The sequence below is a fragment of the Myotis yumanensis genome, unplaced genomic scaffold (assembly GCF_028538775.1).
Source record: "Myotis yumanensis isolate MYYU_CA2020_CCGP unplaced genomic scaffold, mMyoYum1.0.hap1 SCAF_2, whole genome shotgun sequence".
NCBI lineage: Eukaryota > Metazoa > Chordata > Mammalia > Chiroptera > Vespertilionidae > Myotis > Myotis yumanensis.
In genome coordinates this window covers 24,037,785-24,050,314 of record NW_027223753.1, presented here as the reverse complement: position 1 = coordinate 24,050,314, position 12,530 = coordinate 24,037,785, and the positions used below count along the sequence as shown (strand labels likewise).

General features: G+C 52.1%; 1 protein-coding gene across 1 annotated transcript in view; it reads left to right on the top strand.

Annotated features, from left to right (window-relative positions):
* GRIK3 (glutamate ionotropic receptor kainate type subunit 3) overlaps positions 1-12,530 on the top strand; it is a 201,065-nt gene that overhangs the window by 174,282 nt on the left and 14,253 nt on the right. Inside the window, exons 12-13 of the mRNA XM_070404741.1 lie at positions 2,845-2,963; positions 5,480-5,697. Coding sequence (XP_070260842.1) covers positions 2,845-2,963; positions 5,480-5,697 — 337 coding nt within the window. The remainder of the gene's footprint in view (positions 1-2,844; positions 2,964-5,479; positions 5,698-12,530) is intronic.

Sequence of the window (12,530 nt, the reverse complement as noted above, 5' to 3'; positions counted from 1 at the left end):
ACGAAGAGAGACTTCTCTGGAGAGGCAATTTGAGATCCAAGGACTTGGTGTTTCAGCCTTTTTTTCTCCTGGGACTTCTTTGAAAACCTTTCCCCCACCTCACTCCCTTCACTCCCTCCTCCTGCACGAGAGAGACCAAAGGGAAAGATGGCGGGATGAGATTGTCCTGCCTCCAAGCCCTTTGCTCAGCTCAGCCCGCAGCCCGCCCTTGTCTCTAATGGTCTAACAAGCCTTTGAAAGCCAGGAGCCACTCTGCAGCTCTCGCCATCATTTTAGCGGCTCCCGGGGCCTCTCAGCCCGCCATGCCCTGGAAAACAGCTCAGGTTTTCCAGCATCACTTCTGCCCTTGTGATGTGCGGCCCCTCCCCCTCCCCCTCCCCCTCCCCCTCCCCCTCCCCCTCCCCCTCCCGTTCCTGGCCTTTTATCAGCGGCTGGCTGCCAAGCCTGCTTCCCACCACATCGCTCCTGGCCAGGACAGTAGGAACCCCCTTCCCAAGGTTAGGCTGGGGAGACTTTTGGGGAGAGACGGGATTTCCGGAACCGCTGGAATGATGACACGGGACACATGAGTGAGAAGGGAGGAGCGAGGGTCTTGGCCACGGAGCCACGGACAGCACCGTGGTACAATTGTCACACTGTGTAGCACTCACACAGCACAAGTCACATAACGCAACCTGTCGAAATCGTCACAACAGTCCTGTGAGGTGGGTATAATTATCCCCACTTTACAGAAGTAGAAACTGAGGCTCAGAGGGGTGAAGCCATTGCCCAGAGTCACAAAGCTTTTTCTTGCAGTTAGGCTTCACATCATGACCTTTCCGAGTTTAAATCAGGGGTGCCCAATGGAGGTGCCGGAGGGAGCAGGAAGGGAGCGTGAGAAAGTGAAGCAGGCCGAGTGGAGGGAATCGGGAGCGATGGGGATGGAAGCAAACCAGAGGCACATGCCTGGCGAAGAGGCCGCTGCTACTCAGCTCCCACAGCTGTGCTCGGCGGGGTACTGTGCCGGCGCTGCCGGGTTCATGATTCTTAGAGAGATTCAGACTTTAATGTGACACCTCTTGGCTTTTATATGTAGCCACTCATTCGAATTTTTACAACACTGTCAGGGTCAAGCACCGCACATCTGTATGGGGCACGTGGCCCTCGGCCCACTTCTCCACATGGCCTGCGTTCCTTGGGCCACTGCATGCTGGCTGCTGGAGAGCTGGACACAGCCGCCCAGAGCTGGGGCCTGTGAAGGTGGCCAGTTCCCAGATCCTCTCCACGGCATGTGGCTCAGCGCAGGGCTGTCTGCCTTGCAAATGGCCTGGCCTGGCTCATGCCTGCCTAGCAACAGGGTGTAAGCATTGAATAAGGCCTTTTCCTGCCACCAGGATATTCTGCTTCCGGCCATACCAGCCATTCCAGCCCTTTGGGGACTTCCCCAGGGTCTCTCTGTCTCTCAGATGCTCTAGCCTCCCCCACCCTTCCACCCTTCATTTCCTCCGAGGGAACTTGGGCCACACACAAAGACGATGCCCCACCTGCCAGGACTTCTCCTTAGAAGGCAGTGGGGGGCTTAAAGTCACCATGTCTCCCTGTCATACATGCATTTGTATCTTCAGAGAAAAAAATCTGAAAAATTTGATAGCGCATTATTCTCTCCGAGGGGTGCGGGGGGGGGCGGATCCTGGAGTACTTTTACCTTCTCACTGTATTCTATGCTGTTTGGATACTTTATGAAGAATGTACTTTACTTTTGTTTTTGCTTTAAGTTTTTAAGTAATATATGAATAATTAAAAACTATAAATAAGTAACAAAAATAGTAATAAATAATGATAAATGAATAAATAATATTACAAATCATTCAAAAGCCCATTCTCATCTTTAAAAATTTATATTATACGCCTGACCGGAGTGGCTCAGTTGGTTGAGCTCTGTCCTGTACACCAAAAGGTTGCTGGTTTGACACCCAGGCAGGGCACAAGACCAGGTTCCAGGTTTGATCACCAGTCGGGGCACCTATGGAAGGCAGCCTATCAATGTTTCTCTCTCTCTCTCCCCCTCCCTTTTCCCTCCCTCCCATCCTCTCTCTAAGCATGTCCTCGGGTGAGGATTAAAAAATAAAAATTCATATAATACATATAGAGCAAAAGGCTTCCCTAAAATTCCTCTGCCACTCTGACTTCCCTCCCCAGAAGAAAACACTGATACTTTTCAGAATTGGATTCCTCCAGATGTTTTATATGCATTGAAATACAAATGTACATAAAGAGGTAGATAGCTGTGTCTTGGGGAATCTATTTACATAAATGTGATCCTATTGTTCTTATTTTTATCACTCTTTTTTAACCAAACATGTGTTGAAGATCTTTCCTGTCGGTACATCTAGAAGTATCGCGTTCCCCCCTATCAGCTGCATGATGTTTCAGAGCACGGTGTGGCACAGTTGATTTCATCGCTCCTCTATTGAAGGACATTTCCGTTGTTTCCCGTGTTTTTGCTATTACAAGCAGTGCTTTGATAAACACCTCCGTGCGCTTCTCTTTACGCTCGTGTGGTCGTGTTTTTTCTAGGATGGATAATGAGTCGCAGAATTGCTAGGTTGAAGGGCCTGTGCACTTTTAATTTTAAGAGATGCTACTGAATTACTTTTATAACCAGCAAAAGCCACTAACCATAAAGAACGAAACAAAACGGCCCTGATTTCCCAATCCCAGCCTCCCCAGCAGAACAGTGAGGAAATGGATGCTCAAGTGGTCAGCACTTGGGTGTTCGCTAAACCAGGGGCTGGTGTGATGGGAACACCCCTCCCTCCCGTCACCCTGCAGCTCAGCCTCACTGCTCCCCTGTCCTCCCTGCAGGTTCAGCCCTTACGAGTGGTACGATGCTCACCCCTGCAACCCTGGCTCCGAGGTGGTGGAAAACAACTTCACTCTGCTGAACAGCTTCTGGTTCGGAATGGGGTCCCTGATGCAGCAAGGTATGCGCCCCCCTCCCCCGGGGGAGTCTCCACTCCCCAGGGGACCTCTCCTCCCTGGGTGTGTGGGGGGATGGGAGGGCTCCGCCTTTATGGAGTCAGCAGAGTCAGCCCACCCTCCAGGACAGCCTCAGACCTGCTGAGCCATCACTGGGTTGGCAACAGCTGGACACCCAGGTGTGTGCCCTTGCCCCAGGGCCCCACCCTTCACCACTGCTGTTTCTGGGCCAGCTCAGGCTCTAGGGTTAAAGCAGATAAGCTGCCCCCACCCATGTCATGCAGGGCTCATCCCCAGCTCCTCCTGCTCCAACTGAGGTGGACATAGAGCATCCTTCTTACGGAGGCTGACCCACCGGTGGCCTCACCACCATAGCATCGGGCTGAACCAAGTTGGGCTGAGGAGGGGGAGAGTGGAGGCAGGGAGGCTGGCTGGGAGGCCATTGCAGGAAGGAGATGGTGAGATCTGAACTGGGGTGGTGGCCATGGGGGTAAAAGACAGAGATGGACTAAGAGGATGTCAGGATGCAGCAGGAACAGGACTCCATGGCTGCCTGGCTGTGGGGAGTCTGGGAGGAGGAAGGGCATGTCTGAGGTTGGACTTTAGCCTGAACGCATGAGCGGTGGGATACATGGAAGGATACCGGTCCTTCCATCCTCTCGAGGGAGGGCAGTGTACCTGGCCCTGGGCTGGTGGCCCACCCTTTGGAAACACGTGCAGCTGTTCCAGTATCTCAGAGAGCAGTGCGTCTGCTCTGGCTTCGAGGATGTGGGAAGAAACACCCTGGGCTGGAAGTGGCACCGGGAACCGAACCCCCAGCCAGGAAACACCCTCAGGGAGAACATGTGCCCGTTGCTTCTGCCTGTCAGTCCAGAGCCTCGTATCTCATGAAATGGGGGAACCCAAACCTTTAGGGTCCCACTAAGGGACATTGGGTGACAAGGGAGCATGGCTCAGAGGGAGGAGGATCCCAAGAAAATGTCCTTGTCCCTCACTCATCCGTGTGTATCCTCAAGGCCCAGCACAAATCCTGGTCCTCAGTAGACATCCACCAGCAAATGCTGAATGGGTGGATGAATGAGTGAGTGAATGGTATTATCCCACTGGGTCCTGAGTGCCCACTACCTGCCAAGCCCTGTGCTGGGCGCTTGAATGAAGAAGGATGAGGAAAGATAAATACTGCGCCTGTCCTCCTCCCCGATGATGTCCCATCCATGACAGAGCCCGGGGTAGGGACTTGAGCCTGAGTAGGAGTCCAACAGAGCCTGGCAAAGCTCACCAAGCAAACAACTAAGTCATTCTCGCCTTGGGGGCAGCTCTAGCTCTTCAGGCTGGGGGAGGGCCAGGCAGGTGGGGCTGGGGGGACTGGCTGGTGAGGAAGCTGAGGAGCCTTGTGGGAAGTGACAGGCAGCTCTCAAGGGAAGTGCCTCAAGCTGTCCCCGCTATTAATGAGTGTCCTGAAGCCTCACCTTGCTTCTGCGTCCATCATCTTTGCACAGTGACAGTTGGGAAAGACCTGGAAACCTCTCAGTGCAGTAATAGCCTCTCTTCTTCGTCTCCTGCTGCTATTCAAAGCCCTGGCCCCTTGTGTATTCCCGCAAGGTTTTCATTAAGAGGGAGAAAAATCGTTGTGTATTTGAAAACCTCTCCCTTGAGTGATTTCTTTGATAAAAGAAAAAAAAATCATCCATATCAAAGCAGATGCTTTTCAGGTTGCAGGTCCAAATATTCTGCAAAGTTCAGGAGTCACTTGCTATTTAAATCTCTTGAAAGCCGCCCAGTTAATTACTTCAGTTAGAAGGTTTCGTCTAAATTGTGCTCCACACCCAAGGTCGGGGAGGAAGAGTTATCTATTTCTGCAAAGAGCTTCAAAAAATGTTGATTTTCTCTTCCTGCAAAGCCCCGCATAGCAATCTTGTATTTGTATACCAATTGTATTTCCAACACAATTTCTCCTCAAATTATATCATCGCAGCGTCGCGTTATTTGTGTGGGGCTGGGAAGAGGAGGGGCGATTCCTCGTGCTTTGCAGAGTCCCGGAGAGGGGAGGTGTCTGGCACAAGATCATACGGAGAGTCGGGAGCAGAATTCACTCCAGAACCCAGGGGTCCTGACTCCTCCCAAGTGTTCAGAACCTGGGGCCATCCAGGGGTCTGTGGACATGCATCAGAGGGTCTGGCAGGCCTCTGAAATGCTGCGCATGTGCCTGTGGTTCTAGAGCAGCAGTTCTTAAATTTCAGCCTGACCAGAATCATCTGGAGAGCTCATCAAGCCCGGGTTATGGGGCGCCACCCCTGAGGTTACTGGTTTAGTAAGTCCTGGGATGGGGCCTGAGATTGTGCAATGCTAATGAGTTCCCAGGTGATGCTGCTGCTGGCCCAGGGCCCACAGTTTGAGAACACTGATCGAGGGTAAGGGCCTTGGCTTTCATGAGATCGTCAGTGGAGCCCACGACCCAGAGGACCCGAGCAGCCCTGGTCTGGACATGGTCAGAGACCACCTGCCTCTTCCCTTCTCCCAGGGTCTGAACTGATGCCCAAAGCCCTGTCCACGCGCATCATCGGTGGCATCTGGTGGTTCTTCACGCTCATCATCATCTCCTCCTACACGGCCAACCTGGCCGCCTTTCTGACCGTGGAGCGCATGGAATCACCCATCGACTCTGCGGATGACCTGGCCAAGCAAACCAAAATCGAGTATGGGGCGGTTAAGGACGGGGCCACCATGACCTTCTTCAAGGTGAGGCCCTCTCCCTCCCACTGCAGCACCTCAAGCTGGCCCTTTACTGGCCTTCCCTAACCACACAGAGCCAGGGCCAGAAATCCCCAGGGCTTAGTCCCTCCCTGTTGGGGATCATTAACTTTTGGGAGTTATGGTGATGTGGCCACCTGGGTTGGTCCCAACATAGATCCTAGAGGTTTCTAGGCCTGGGACAAGCTGAGTGAGTGTGCATTATTTCCTTAAATCATCAGAGGGCAGGTGGGGAGACGAGGCTGGAGGAGGAAGTGAGGCCAGATGCAAAAACAGGTCCCAGGGCCAGTGGCATCCTTGCCCTTGGCTTTGGATCTCAGTGGCATCCATCCATCTCCACGAGGCTGGCCTGGGCTTGGGGTGAGCGCTTTACCACTTAGAGGGCAGCAGGGGGCACATCCCCCTCTCTTCCTTGGAAGAGAGTATTTACAAACATTCCTTAGCGTGTTACACTCTAAGAATCCTGTGTCCAGAAAAAGCTGCTGTCACCTGCTCAGGTTACTGCTCTTATAGGAATCTGGCCGTGACTTTGCTGCTCCTCCTGCTTTGTAAGGTGTTGGCTCAGTTCCCAATGTTTTGACACCTTATGCTCGAGTAGCTGAAGGTTGACAGGCTGACCCTGAAAACCAGTAGCTGTAAATGTTATTCTGGAAATTAAAGTGATAATAACAACAGCTACCACCACCGAGAGCTCACAGTGAGCCAGGCGCTGTGCTAAATGGTTGCCTCATGTAACCTTCATGACAAATCCTGTGAGTAGGTACTACTTCCACTCTACACATGTGGAAACGGAGGCTCAGAGTAGTTCAGTGACTTGTCCAAGGACTCACAGCTGAAGAAGCCAGATGCTGACCCAGGTCTGCCTTCCTCCAAGGCCCATGGTTTAGGCCATAGCTCTCTGACTTGGGTGTGCATCCAAATCACTGGGAAGACTGGGCAAACCCAGGCTGCTGGGCCTCACTCTCAGAGTTTCTGGGTCAGTGGGCCTAGGGTGGGGCCAAGAATGTGCATTCCTAACAAGTTTCTGGGTGATGCTGCTGGTCCAGGGGCCACACTTTGAGAACCACTGTCCCAACTATTTCTCAGAAATGATCAGGACTCGGAACACTGGGGTTATAGGTCCATTTGTTCATTCATTTATGTATTAGTCAGCTGCTCTCGATCAGTCTGAAAGTCTGGGTTGTGTCCCTTTCCTCTGGGCCCTGGCTCCCAGCCCCAGCCCTTGCCGCCTTCCAGGCTAATCCTCTGAGTGATGGATTGAGCTTCCAATGGGGCCCGAGTGGGAAAGAAGAAGGGGTTGGTGGGAAAGCCTTCTGCCTCCTGGGCTCCGGAGCCCCACCAGGACTCTGTCCCCCCCTTCTCCCCCAGACTGTCCTTGAGGATGGAAGCACCTTCTTAGTGAAGAGAAAAGAGGGAAGAGGCAGGAAAGGGGCTCCTGTCTCAGATGTTGCTACTGCCGCTGTGAAGCAGCAGGCGTGGCCTTCCTAAGAGGTCACTGCCATGTATTTAGAGTGAAGGAAAGAGTAAAGTGTGGTCATAGGCACGTTAGGAGTTCTCTGGGACCCTGTGTTTGTTCATGAGAGTGAGAAGTATGTGAGTATGTGTTACATGAATGTGTACATATAGAAATATATGATACATGTATGTGTGCACACTTGTGCCCATGCACAGAGTCTGCCTGTGTGGGAGCAAGTGTGTTTGTGTGTGAATATGAGTATCTGCACATATGTGTGTGTACTGGTGAGCATATGTGTATATGTATCTCTGTAACCTGGGTGTGTGGATATGTGCTTATAAATGTCTACAAGTGGGTGCCAGGGTGTCTATATGTATATATGTGTGAAGAATATATGCATGTCCATCTGTTTAAATGTCCCCATGGGTGTGCCTAAATTAGTGTGAGTGGGGGGATGTGCCTATGTGTGTGTGATTGCTATGTGTTGTGTAATGGCCCATTCATGTGTGTGTGTAATAGCTTTTGTGTGCGTGTGATGGCTCCTGCATGCATGTGTGTCTACGTGTGTTTGTAATGATCCATGTATGAGTGTGCATATATGTGTGTGTGCATGTGGTGTGCCTGCTCGTGCCTATCCTCAGGCGGTGGCCCAGCCCTTTGACTGAGCCAGAGCATCTCTCATGCATTACTCATGAGCGCGTCTCCAAGCAGGGCTCCCGATCAAAGGGAAGCAGCATAAATAAGGCTGGTGCAGGCTCATTGCCGCTGATTGGATGTCCTTGCCTCCCTCCATTCTAAGATGCTCAGATTGGCTTCCCAGAGCCTAGTCCCAGCTCCCCACTGAGCCGCTGTCCCCGGCATCAAGCAGCACCTCCTGCAGCCTGCTCTGCCCTCACCCACCTTCTCTGCAAATGGCACAGTGAGGAGGACAGGGGAGGGACTCAGATGCTGCCACCCGGCTGAGATGCTGGGGCTCAAGGGCCTGTCCTCATAAGGGCCTTCGGCCAGAAACAGCAACTCCATGTCCCCAAGCAGGACCAGCTCCACTTCCTTACTCTCCTGATCCCCAATTAATTCCTTTTGAAGTCTGGCCTTCCTGTCTCCTGCTTTAATTCCAGTGATGCTCTCCTTGGCCCGGCTCCCTTTCGTTGGCAGCAGCAGTGGGACTGCTATGTAGGCAGAGAGGACCTGAGTGTGGCTACATGAGCCCCGCCCCATACCAGGAGCTGAAAGCACACAGCACCCTCCCCGAAGATCCCTGGACAAACTTACTTCTCCCTGCCCCTCTTCCCTCCATGGTCATACCTCCCCCATCCCAGGCCAGGTTATGGCCTCATTGTCACTTCCACGTTAGAGCTGGAAGAAAACCCGAGTTTAACCTAGAGAAGCGGAGGGGCTGGGTGATTGGCCCACGATCACACAGCAGGTTGGTGATGGAACTGGGACATAGGTCGGATATTCTGTCTGCACACGAAGTGCCCTCTCTCACACCCACTCTCGGGTCTTCTGGAGGGGTTGTCCCTCCCCTGCCCGTGAGTGTACATGGCCAGGTTGGCAGTGGGTTTGAACAGGGGTCAGTGCCGGGAGTACGCACAGGATGTCTAGGAGACATTGGCAAAGTCAACAAGAATGGTAACATTTATCGAGCACTTACTAGGTGCCAAGCAATGTTCCAAGCACGTTGCCTGTACAGCGGTCCCCCCTTATTCACAGGGACACATTCCAAGACCCCCAGTGGATGTCTGAAAGCACAGATAGTCCGGAACCCTGTATGTACTCTGTGTTTTCCTAGACATGCATGTAATTTACAGCTTCTCTTTGGCATATCCAAATTGGTAGCATCACTATGCTCTTTGGAGCCATTGTTAAGCAAAATAAGGGTTACTTAAACACAAGCACTGCGGCAGTGTGACAGTCGGTCAGATAACTGGGATGGCCACTACGTGACTAACTGTGGAGCATATGCAGCGTGCGTGTGCTGGACAGAGGGACGGATCGTGTTCTGCACAGGACGGAGCAGGAGCGCTCGAGATTTCATCACCCTACTCAGAACAATGTGCAATTTAAAACGCATGCATCGCTTATGTATGGAGTTTTCCATTTAATATTTTAGGACCATGGTTGACCGTGGGTAACCGAAACCGCGGATAAGGGAGGACTATTGTATTCGCTCATATGGTTCTCTCATCAGTGGTAGAAGGTCATAACTGTTAGCATCACCTCCATCTCACACATGATGAAAGTAGCCTCAGAAAGTAACCTGAGTTAACACTGACTTGTCCAGCATCAAGCTAGTGCAAGGCAGAGCTGGGATTTGAACCCAAGCCCGCTGGCTCTCGTGCCTGTGCTCTTTGTCACTGTGTCTATAGCACCTCCCTAAAGAGCCAGGCAGTCCCAGAGTCAGTTGGGCAAGAGTGAAGCCACAGTCAGTTGAGCTAGATCCCCAGCCTAGAACAGTTGCTCAAATAATAAATGAGCCTGTCTATCTGATAACCAAGTGTGTGTGTGTGTGTGTGTGTGTGTGTGTGTTCACGAGTGCCCTTGTTGAATTAAAGGATGGAATTAAAAGATGGCAGGAGCCGAGTGGGGCAAATGCAGGCGGCCTGTTGCGGACAGGAGCCAAGCAGGGGGCACCCCTGAGTGTCCCAGAGTCCAGAGCAGATGAACGTCCATGCTGAGGTTAACCTGTGTTCCTGCTTAGGCTGCAAACCACCTTAAAAAGCCCCCGAACTGAGAGTAGAACTCAGTGGGGAGAATCCATTCCTGTCCAAAGACAATGGCAGGAAGTGGGGTGTGGGGCTCTTTCAGGGGAGCTCCCCTCCCCCACCCTGCAGCCCAGGAGACGCATGGCTGGAGGCAGCCCCATCATTCCAAAGGAAACTTCATTTGAAGAGTTGTCAGGAGCAGCGGACATCACAAACGGCGTCTCCTGTGTTGTCCTCCCTCCGTCTTGGAAGATGAAAATTAATTAGGAGATGAAACAGGAGGCCTTTGAAAGCACCGGTCGGCTGTAACACTATGTAGGCAAAATGTGAAGGAGAACGTTGAGGAAGCGGGCTCTTTGTGGGAGGGCTGGGCAGCTGTGAAGGGAGAAGCTATCAGAAGACAGCTTCTCCCAAGAGTGAGGCCTCTTTGGTGTTGCGGGGGGGCGGGGGGGGGGCACAGCACATGTGGGTGGGAGAGCCGCTTCAGAAAGGGGTGGGAGCTAGGGGCCATGAGTTTCAGGCTCTCCGGGTCCCTGGCATTGCCAAGCCCTCCCCCTTGCACAGCCTTGCCCCGTCCCAGCACCCGAGCCTGGAAGGCACTTGGAGAGGCCATTCAGTCCACCACACCCCCCTCTCAGCTGCTCTGCACTCTTCTGTGAGCTGGAGGGCTCAGGGGGCACCTCCGACCTCAGCTTCCGTTTCTCCTGCTGTGTCTGCTGGCCTCTCTGATGGTACCTTCTCCCTGTTTTCCATCGACAGTGGGGTGGGAAGACCAAAATACACTGACCAGGCAGAGCTTGGTGGGGTGCCCCTGGCACAGTCAAGTCGCCTCAGTCTTAAAGTAAGACAGACCAGGACTGGGGTCCTGGGTGTTGTCTCTTCTGGGTGACCTTGGGAAAGTCACATCTCTGAGCCTGTATTTGCTCACCTGGATGACATGGATACTGATTCCCACCGTATGGCCATTAGCAAGAGGATTCACTGAGCTGCCATGGTGCAGTGGTTAGCACAGCGCCAGCCACACAGGAACACATAAGTCCCAGGCTCTCTCCTCTGGATGCTGCTCCAGTTGGCTGGCCCAACAGATGGGGAAGCAGGCTGGACCCTTTCCTCCTATTGCCCCAAAGTCCCAACAGTACATTGGAAAGAGTCCAGCCAGGGCACACCTGGAGACTTCCCATTCTCCCAGGTCCTTCAGGACTGGGCCTTTGGGGAGGTCATGGTGCCTCTGTCACAGGATGGCCATCTGCCTCTGCACAGAGCTAAGCACTTGAGGAGGTGCCCAGAGGCCAGAACAGAGCAGAGCCAGAGTGGGCAGAAGAGCAGCAATAGGTGCAGGGGGCAGGGCCAGTGATGCCGGCAGTGATGGAAAACACTCAGTTACTGAGGACCTCTCTGTGCCTTAGTTTTCTCATCTATGAAATGGGTGTAATAATAGTACCCACCTCCTATAGTTACTGAGATGATTAAATGGGAGAATTCACATAAACAGCTTGGAACTCTACCCGACACAGTGCATATGCCATAAACACTATTTTTATTGTTGATTGTAGAAACCGGTGATACACAGGCTTCTTCAGCCCACAGAGGAGATCTTTGCATTTAAAAAATTCACATTTCCAGCTTCTTGAAAATGTGAAAGACGAAGCATCACAGAGCCAGCTCTTCCACGAAGCAACAATTGTCAGGAGCTGAGAGCCGATGGCTCGCTCCAGTTTATCAAAATTCCGCTCGACATTCTTTACTTATTACAATGCTGAGCGTGGCTCCTGTCAGCGTTCGCTGAGTATTGTGTCATTATAATCTATAGCAACTCTGTACTACAGAAATTATTGTCCCCAATTTCTAGGTGAGAAAACTGAGCCTTAAAGAAAAATAATGATTCCAGGCACTTATTGAGCACTTCGTAGGCCAGGCTCTGTGCTAAGCTAACTCCCATTTTACAGATGTGCAAAGTGAGGCTCTGAGATGTGATGTCACTTGCCTGTGGTTACAGATGGAGCTGGCATTTAAAACCAGACTTCATACAGTGGAGCTGACCCCTCCCACCACCTCCACCCAGTCTGCAGCCCTCACCTGACTCTCCCCTTCAGGGCCCAGCCTGCAGCCCCACAAGGGCAAGCCTGAGGGGCATGTGCAGACAACAGGGGCTGCTGCCGGGCAGCCTGGGGGGTCAGTAGTCTGACCTGGCCAGGCAGGCAGAAGCAGCGGATTTAGGGAGACCTCCTGGCTCCCACAGAAATAAGCCAAGAGACATGATTAACTGCTCGAGTAGGAAGAGCCAATAAAGCCAAAGACTCCACACCCAGGGATAAGAAAGCTAATTACTGCAGGAAAGGTCTCCTTTCCAACACAGAAATTACCCCCGGTCTCACATGGAATCACATCGCCACATGCTCCCCGGGATTCAGCTCCCTTCGGAACTGATATATTTATGTATATATACGTACATGCATTTTCTTGTACAGAAATGTTAAATTCTCAAGATTAAGTATCTTCGGTTGGGGAAAATCAATTTACTCCTTTGAAAAGGCTGCAGTTGAAAGTCGTGAGCCTGAAACTTACTTTCTTGCCAATTTTACTGATAAAAAAGTCTCTTCATCCTGGCACGTCTCCCTGAATGGCTGCTCCAAACAATTCCATTAATTGATTTGAGTGAC